Genomic DNA, 9,454 nt, shown 5'->3' with positions numbered 1-9,454 from the left:
GTAGAAATCTTCTAGCAAGACCAGGATTGCTTGTAGAAACTCCGATTCATTTCTCATTGTCCAATGCTTCTTTTAGGAACTTCTTTAGCTCTTCGATCTTCAACCTTATTTCGAGAAACATCTTCATCTCTTCGACCGTCAAGGTTGCCTTTAGAAACCTTTCCAGTTCTTCTATCGCTAATCTCTCCAAACAGCTGAGGGCTAAATAAGGTGCACATGCGGTGCCATATGTCACCGTGTTCATCCTAAAGATCTGAACTGGTTGCGATGGATCTGATCTCCACAGAATCAGTTGTAAATCTCGGTCTTCTTCGCACACGAGTATCTGTCGGAACATTGCAGCTATGTCCGCCGTTATGACAAAGGGGTGTGATCGAAAGCGTAAGACTATGCAGAACAGGCTCTTCTGCTTGTTTGGACCGGCGAATAACTTGTCGTTTAACGATGTTCGCAACGATGTCTTCGCTGAGGCGTTGAATACAACACGTAACTTAGTTGTGGTGCTGTCCGGTTTAATCACCGGATGATGCGGAAGTATGTACGATTGCTCTACCTTTGTGCTCGTATCTGGGCCTGGTCCCATTAACGACATGTGGCCTTGAGTTTCATAGTCTTCCATGAATTGAACATACGCATTCTTCAATGCTGGATCTCCTCTGAATCTTCTTTCTAGGGAATATAATCGCTACAATGCTTGATTCTCTGGATCGCCGAGTTTCACTCCGGGTTTCTTCGGAAGTGTTACGATGAACCTACCAGTTTCATCTCGCTTGACCGACTCATGGAACTGCCGTTCACACTCAATCTCTTCTTGGGTGAGACTCCGTTTTTCGAGCGTCTCCTCTTGCTTCCAAAAGCGTTCTAACTGCGCTTGGAGTTGCGCATTTGTGATGAGACCGCAGAAGCTTCTTAGAGTTTCCGAGCTGGCGTCGAGAAGCTCCCCTCCTACAATCTATCCTAGCAACGTACGTTGTAATCTGGGTATTCCCTTTGGTCTTTGAATATAATCCTTGCAGATTAATTGCCAGAAAAGTCCTGCTCCTATTAGAATATCCACTGTTCCTGGCGTGTGGAAATCAGGATCTGCTAGGCTCAAACCCTCCGGCAAGCAAATCAGTTTAGTATTGATTTTGACTTGAGGAAGTCTTTCAGTAATGGCAGGCAGCACGAGACATTCTACCTCATAATCCGCGTTCGTCGATCGGATTTTTACTTCTACTGTCTTACCGACATTGGTTTGTGATCGGTTGATCCCACTGATGACTTCGTCTCTCCTTTTACATTTCAATCTGAGCCTGTCGACGAGTTCCTGGGTGATCAAATTGGATTGCGACCCTGCATCTAGAAGTGCACGGCATTTGTGCTGGCCTCCATTGACGTCATGGACTATAACTCGGGCCGTTGACAGCACCACGCACGACGTGGGTTTTCTTCCAAGGTTGATTACAGAAGATGACTCTTCAGTATCTTGCAAGGTTTCTTGAGTGCCGTGCATTACCACTGCCTTCTTGGACGCGTCCTCTTCTGACTTCTTATCGGTTGCAGTCTTCTCTTCTTGCTCTGGATGCAACAGGGTATTGTGCTTCTTCTGGCACCTCCGGCATGCTGAAGATTTACAAGCCGCGGAAAAGTGTCCTTTGCTTAAGCAGTTCATACACAGTTTCTTCGCTTTCACCTCCTTTAATCTGTCAGCACTCGATAGCTGCAAAAAATCCGAGCATCGGTACAACTGATGATTCTTGCTGCAGAGGACACAACCTTCTTGAGAGGTGGTTGCCAAAGCTACTTTTCTTTCTTGTTTTTTCCCTGCTGACGTCTTTGATGCTTCCGACTTTCCCTTGGTCTTGTCAATTATCTCAAGCGTTCGTACTTGCTCATTGAGAAAAGTCAGAAAGTTCTCCAACGTAGGTCGATTTTCCTTGTCCTTTTTGGTTTCTTCTTCCCAACTCTTCTGTGTATTGTAATCCATCCTATTCTTTAACAGGTGTATGAGAAGCTCGTCCCACTTATCAACCGGAAGCTCTAGTATCTCTAAAGCTTTTAAGTGCGTTCTGACGTGAACGATCAGTTGACGCATTGTTGCTGGTTTGTCCTTTAATACGGCTGGAAAATCAAGCAATTGACTCAAGTGTGTGTTAATTAGAAGCCTCGGATGTTCATAATTGTTTAGAAGAAGATCCCATGCATTTTCGTAGTTTGCTGCAGTCGTGGCCAAGCCTCCGATTACCTGAAACGCTTCACCTGTCACGGAACTTCGCAGATATTAATACTTCTGTATTTCGGTGAGTGTGTCGTTCTCATGAATCAATGATGTAAACGCATCCTTAAATAAGAGCCATTTATTGTAATTGCCACTGAACTCGGGAAGTTTCAACGTTGGCAGCTTGACCTCCATTCGCCGTTCGCCCCGTCCGCGCCTTCCGTCTTTGTTTTGTGGCTCTGCCCTTGCGACCTGAGCTTGTACCTGATTAGCGGCTTGTGCTGTATCGAGCACCATTTGGATCTTCGTTGCTGCTTCGAAATAGATATTTTCAAAAATCTGTTGTTCTGCCTCTTGCTCTGCGGTAGGCAGCACTTCTTCATCTGCGGCGACTTCGATTCCTTCTAATCTTGCGTCGTCAATCTTTTTCTGAACTTCTTGGAAAGCCTCCCACAAGCTTTCGATTTTCGTCGACTTGACCTTTGCTTCGGCAACTGACGTATTTTCATCGACAGTATTATTTATTCAAGTCATCTGACCTTTTATCGTAGCTCGATTCTGCTTCAATCTTCTTACGTCTGCCATTTTCGTTCTCTTGCTTTGTACTCGATGTGAGTCCTCGAATCTCGCGACGTACGCGTTTGTGATCTCTCGCGATGAACGCGTTTACGCACTCGAAACGTTACTTCCCGGTTGGCTGGCTTGAATGCCTCTGCGCACTTGCGATGCGTTTCCACGACACGCCCGACGTGTATCACTCGTGACGTGTCCCTTTCGGCGTGAGCTAGACGCGATATAGCTATACGAGCTATGCCCTGATCACTGGCGACGCGTGTTCACTCGCGACGCGCAAATCTCGTCGTGTGCGAGATACGATTGTCTCTGCCCCGCGAGGTGCTTCCCGACACTCGCGACGTGCATCTCTCGGCTTGGTGAGATATGATATGTCTCTGCACCCGCGAAGTGCTTCCCGACACTCGCGACGTGCGACTCTCGGCGTGAGCGAGCTATGTCCCGTTCACTGGCGACGCGTATCCACTCGCGATGCGTTTCCACGATCCGAGCGACCCGATGCGGACGCCCGTTGTATGACAATGTTACTATGTGAGCGCTTCGACCGGATCTCGATGTGATCGAGTTATCCCTATGCCAGCGTCACGATCGATTCTCGATTCGACTCTCGATTTGCGCGAGCCAATCACAATGACGTGAGCATCCCGATGCGGACCTCAACGTGCGAAGACGGTTATGATGATGCGAGCGTCCCGATGCGGACACTCGGCGTGTGATGTGCTTCACTCTCGCTGTCTGCGACGAGCTACAGCACTTTCCCGATAAAGAATCCCCCGACCGAGGACACTTCCAATCCCGTTTCGCGAGCTCAACGATACGCGGGATCACTCGACGCGCGATGATCGCCGCCCCGATCTTGCACTATGTCATTAACGGATCTCGCCTCCGTTCCGGCAAACCTTGCACTCTTGTCACTTTTCTCGTAACCGAGTGTTCACTTGCGTGGCTGTTCAATGTCCTTGTCGGTAGCCATCTTGTCCTGCTGCGCTACGACGTGTTCGTCCCGCCGTTTACTTTCCTCGAGATTACAGGACACTTTCACTATTTCCCGGTCTCTATCTCGCGACAACCCATTTCTCATGGGATCGTGCCACGTTGGTTGGGCGCCAAAATTATGTTGAGGAACGGATACACAGAAAATCCAGTCAAATTAAACAGAGCTTTATTCCGTTAGCCTTCCTATTTCGCCATATTGCTTAATACTACTTCTCACTAACGCCGTTCTGGCGGTACAATCGTCAACACACTTATTTATTAATGAAGGATAAATAGTGTAAGTACTAAAACATTTAACCCTTACGGTACAGTTTGAAAAAGTTTTTAATCTTGTAGAATAAATGTACTTCAATTTAGAGATAAGGAGGAGATAAGGAGTGGGAGTCTTTCAGAAATTATGAGAAATTTTGATGGATAGAAATCGAGCTGACTCGAAATCCCACTGTATGTAACATAAGGGTTAAAATCGGGCGAAATCCGCAGATATTTTCTTGTAAGTTAAAAAGGAACGTACTAACGTATTGTCACTCATCAACTGAAAAATGAAAACGGACAACCTACTTCGTCCTCATCTTTGTAAGTAAGAAAGGAACGTATTAACGTGTGGTCACTCATCGATTGAAAAACGAGTATTAAAAACGGACAATCTACTCAAAAATACTCATACGCATACTCGCGTATACTCATCATGTTCTTTTGCAGTAGACTGCGCGTGCTTGAGAGTGCAAGAAACGGACACAAAAATGATAAAACGGGTTAAAAACGGGCTAAAAACGATCTATATGAGGTGAGGTGTAAAAGCTGTGAAATATTTTTGTAAGGGTGCAAGTAAGTTGTACGTTTTAATAGCAAAATATTTTGAGGCTTAATAATAATAAAGAATTCAAACTAGATATTAAATTAAAATTATGATATAACATAATAATTTGACGAATTAAAATTATGTCAAAACATAATAAAAATTCGAAATTATTATTTCGGTCGAATTATCGAGACATAATCTATATTCAAACATTTATTAATATATATATACATATGTTGCAATTAGTAAGAGCAATTTGATGAAGCGTATTCCTCCCTTTGTTTTACGCGTGATCTGCAGATCGTTTTTCACAAGCAGCAGGCATCACTCTGGCCGTCCTAAGGAAATTCGGGACTAATAACAATGCACAACTATAATACATTACATTTTAAAGAAACATGAGAAATCAATTAAGTATGGTTGTAGTAAATAATTTGACAAATTTGAATTAAACTTATAATTTTTATTTATATTTTATAAAAAATAAAATAGAGTAAACAGCAATAACACAAAGTCCCGCACGGCTTTTAAGACAAGCAACTTTAAAATATTTCTGACCGTCTATTCTCCCACAGCCATAAGTCTAGAGTATGCGGAATTGAAATCAAAGCTAGAATTGCGTTTCGGGGAGGGGCACCTCTTTCAAAATCATTATTCAATCTTTACAAACCGAAAATAGAAATTCGGAGAGGATTTTGCGTCTCTTGGTTCCGAATTGGAGCGGCTTGTTCGCTTGGCGTATCCCGAGTGTCCCTTCGCGGTTCGGGATAAAATTGCGTGTGCGCAATTTATCTCGGCATTAACGGACGGATATGTAAAAAGGACCTTTCAATTGGAAGGTGTGATTTCCTTAAAATTAGCGGTTGAGAGAGCGAGAGCCGTCAAAATGATTTACGGAAAGAATTCCGGAGGATTCGGTAAAAAAAAAAGGAAAATTTCGGAAAAGGGGATAAAAAGCTCGCGCTACAAAACGGAGACGACGAGAAGGGAGAAGAAAAGAAGGAGGAAAACGGTCGCAAGGGCTACTCTCGCGATAACCGATACCGTGCTTCTGCCAAAGAGTGCTGGCTTTGTGGGAAAGTCGGGCATTTTCGGGCTGAGTGCCCCGGGAACATAGAAAAGGGAAACGCGGATTAGTTGCTCTCGGCGGGGGGAGAGCGACCTGCGTAGATAGAACCCCGAACGTTGAGATTCGTTCTATTAGTAGTGATTCTTGTGACAATAAGTATGATTCTTGTGATTTTTACTATAAGGGGAAATTAAATGGGAGGGATTGTTTCTTTAAAATCGACACGGGTTCCGATGTCTCTGTCTTAAATAAAAAGTTTCTTGGAGAAATTGAAGGGGAGATTCAGGTTGGGAATTGTTTTCTTCGCTATCCGACAGGAGAGAGAGTTCAAGTTGAGTCTAAGGTTAGGGTGAGAGTTCAAATCGGAGAATTCTCTGAAAAGATTTTTATGTTCGTAGCGGAAATTAGTGATGAATGTCTATTAGGAGGAGATTTCTTGAAAATTGTTAACTTAGGAGGAATTTTTGATTCAGCTTTTGGAAAAACGAAGCTAGGTGTCGGAAAGGTTTTGAATTGTTCTCGAATAGAAAGTTTTTCTAAAATGGTCCCTTTCTTTCTGAAGGAACTTTTCGAAAATGATTCTAAATATTTAAATAAAAAACAGAAGAAAGTTTTTTCCGAATTTTTAAATAAATTCCAGGATGTCTTTTCGGAAAAAATTGTTGCGGAGAATTGTGGAATTGTCAGTCATGAAATTAATCTGAAGGACTCTACTCCGATTAAACAAACTCCCCGGCGTATTCCTATCCGGATGAGGGGGAGAGGTCGATCGGATTATCGAGGAGATAAGGGAGCAGGGTGTGATAGAGGAATCACGTAGCCCCTGGGTTTCGCCAGTTGTTCTTGTTAAAAAAAAAGATGGATCAATTCGTTTTTGTATCGATTTTCGGAAAGTAAATGAGGTTATCAAAAAGGATTCTTTTCCCACGTCCAGAATAGACGATATTCTTGATCAGTTGTCAGGTAACAGTTGGTTCTCTACTCTTGATCTTAAGAGCGGTTATTGACAAATTAAGATCCGTCCAGAGGACCGCGAGAAAACAGCTTTTTCTATCGGAAATGGGTTATGGCAGTTCGTTGTGATGCCATTTGGTCTTTGTAACGCTCCTGCTACCTTTGAGCGATTAATGAAAAAAATTCTACAGAAATTATCGAAGATTTGTTTGACTTATCTGGATGACGTTATTATTTTTGGAAGAAGTTTCGAAGAGATGTTAGAGAATTTGAGGAAAGTATTTTCTGAACTACGTTTAGTTAATTTGAAAATTAATCCTAAAAAATGTATACTTTTTGGAAATAAAGTAAAATATTTGGGACATGTGGTTTCGGCAGAGGGCGTCGCAACAGATCCCGATAAGATTTCTGCCGTGAAAGATTGGTCGGTCCCTCACTCCAAAAGACAGTCACGCAGTTTTCTAGGTTTTTGTTCTTACTACCGGAAATTTGTGAGAGGCTTCTCTTCTTTAGCAAAACCCCTTTTCACGTTAACCGGGAATCAAGAAAAATTTATTTGGGGAAAGGAATGTCAGAATTCGTTTAAAAATTTGAAACGAGTGTTAACGTCCTCCCCAATACTTTTGTTTCCAAAAGGGGAAGGTGAGTTCGTGTTAGACACGGACGCCTCCAACATTGGGATCGGTGCGGTATTGTCTCAAAGACAGGAGGGGTTAGAGAAAGTTATTGCGTACTTTAGCCGTGTGCTGAGCAAAACAGAGAAGAATTATTGCGTGACTCGTCGAGAATTACTAGCTATAATAGATTTGGTTAAATGTGATTTCTGCCCAGTGCTCTGAATGTCAACGTGAAGAAATTCAAGCAAGCGCGGGTAAACGGCGGGAGTAACTATGACTCTCTTAAGGCCTCCCTCCCGTTGTATTTCTCCTTACTCTCTTTTTTGATGGCTCTTGGAGCCATGGTGGTGCATGGTGCTGGCATTGGCCCCCGGTTGATCGACCCTAGTGGCCGATCCCGGGGGCTTTTTGCTTTAAAATTTTTGAGAGGTTAAGATCCGTGGTGCATGGTATGCATTGGCCCCTGGTTGATCGGTTCTAATGGCCGATCCCCGCGGGGGCTTTTTGCTTTAAATAGATTTGAAATTTTGAAAAGGTTTGAGCCCCTGGTGACCGTAGGTCCCGGGGGCTTTTTGCTTTGAGCGGATTTGAGATTTTGGGAGAGGTTTGAGCCCCTGGTGACCGTAGGTCCCGGGGGCTTTTTGCTTTAAGGACAAAGCAACACGCCGCCCCCGTGGACACTGGGCCGTCCCGGGGGCTTTCCGCTCTGAGCGTTTTCTAGGTGAGAGTCATGGTTGCTCGTTCACAAGGGGGCGCAGCCTGTCGTCTGCGCCCCAAGTCTGCCCCACCTCCACGATGGTGTCCGCTGGCTACCCGGCTTGCCGGGGAGCTAACGGGGTTCAGGCGACTCGGGAGCACGCCCTGGGCTCTCGGCCGGTCTCGACCGGCGCCAGCGGGTTCATTCCCGTCAGGGCAACAGCGGGAGCATGCCCTGGGCTCTCGGCCAGTCTCGACTGGCGCCAGCGGGTTTCATTCCCGTCAGGGCAATAACGGGAGCATACCCTGGGCTCTCGGCCGGGATACCGGTGCCAGCGGGTTTCATTCCCGTCAGGGCAACACAGCTGGCTGTGGGCTGGCAACCCCTGTCGGCTTACTAATAATCGCTGGCAAAAACCAAGACGAAGCCTCGGACGACGGGAAACACGGCCCCATTCCCCTGGAGCACGGCCAGGGGGCTATTCGAAGACAACCAAGGCAAGAAATACAGGTCTGTGAATTATCGCTCCCCTTCAGTCGAAGGGGATGCGAAAATTGCGCCGCAACTGGAGCGGGCGAGTATATGGCTCTCACTGTCAAAGATGAGGCCCGGCATATAAAGGAAGTGCACCCTCACCTGAGCATCAGGTACAAATGCGAACGATGTGGCAAGTCATACGCGTCGTATCGGGCGGCAGCATGCCATTTTCCAAAATGCCCAGCAGCCAGGGCAAATGATGGGCAGCGAACCGTAGAGCAGGGCCGGTTCGTCTGCCCGGACTGTGACAGAAACTTCACCTCACAACGAGGCCTGTCACAACACCAGAGGCTGGTACACCCAGTGGCAAGAAACCGAGTGAGATCAGAGCAAGCCGCTCCGAAGGTGATAGAGCCAAGGAGAGGTAGAGTCTTCTCTGCCGAAGATGTGAGTAGAATGCTCGAGCTCGAGGTAGAGCTCAAGGATGAGACGAATATAGCAAAGGCTATGGCCTTGCTTATGCCGGAGAAAACCCTGAAACAAATAAGGGACAAGAGGAGAGAGACGTGTTATAAGAGGTGGAAAGAGCAGCGCCTCGAGAGTCAAGAACCCCTCAGCGAGGAGGACCGACAAGCGGATAGTGCACCGCTGGAGGTCGATGATGTTTTTGTAGATTCGGAGGAGACCGAGGATGTCTTCTTGGATGAGGAGGAGATACCGTGCGATATATATAGCTTTGACGAATCAACGTCAACTACACACTGGAGGCAAGCCTGCATTGAGGCGGTGCTTGAGGAGCTCAAGAGTAGTGAGCCCAAGGAATCGCTGGAGTTACAGCAACACATTATCCAGCTCCTGACGGCAAAAAGTGAAGGTCAGGCAATAACGCAGGAGGAGGTAGACGCAGCCTATGAGCTGGCGATCAGTTTGTTCCGTGCTCCGGAGTCGGGGAAAACAGGCGGTAATTCCCGAAGACATCGGAGTCGGAGGAAAGGATTTTCCACGTGGCTCCCCGCGGTAACGGCAACACACCAAGCCGGCCAAGTTCCGTTTCCCCAAGTAGGGGACT

At 45.9% G+C, this 9,454-nt stretch overlaps 1 protein-coding gene across 1 annotated transcript; it reads right to left on the bottom strand.

Moving 5' to 3' along the window:
* Window positions 1-685: 685 nt before the first annotated feature.
* Window positions 686-2,785, bottom strand: LOC112465338. Its single transcript, XM_025032848.1, has 4 exons — window positions 2,740-2,785; window positions 2,353-2,694; window positions 970-2,241; window positions 686-870 (listed from the first exon to the last, which is right to left on the bottom strand). Exons 1-4 carry the CDS (start codon window positions 2,783-2,785, stop codon window positions 686-688), a joined length of 1,845 nt encoding a protein of 614 aa, XP_024888616.1.
* Window positions 2,786-9,454: the final 6,669 nt, after the last annotated feature.

This window comes from Temnothorax curvispinosus, unplaced genomic scaffold, assembly GCF_003070985.1.
Source record: "Temnothorax curvispinosus isolate PA1 unplaced genomic scaffold, ASM307098v1 QBEX01015127.1, whole genome shotgun sequence".
In the NCBI taxonomy this organism is placed as follows: domain Eukaryota; kingdom Metazoa; phylum Arthropoda; class Insecta; order Hymenoptera; family Formicidae; genus Temnothorax; species Temnothorax curvispinosus.
The sequence above is the reverse complement of the archived record's forward strand: the minus strand, read 5'-3'. Positions and strand labels throughout refer to the sequence as shown.

Bases quoted from the DNA above. Each gene is read 5' to 3' on its own strand.
- LOC112465338 (XM_025032848.1), bottom strand. From the start codon at position 2,785: ATGGCAGACGTAAGAAGATTGAAGCAGAATCGAGCTACGATAAAAG. The intron at 2,242-2,352 runs GCAATTACAATA...GTTCCGTGACAG, and splicing joins GAAACTTCCCGAGTTCAGTG to GTGAAGCGTTTCAGGTAATC. The intron at 871-969 runs GTACGTTGCTAG...CGCAACTCCAAG, and splicing joins GGGAATACCCAGATTACAAC to CGCAGTTAGAACGCTTTTGG.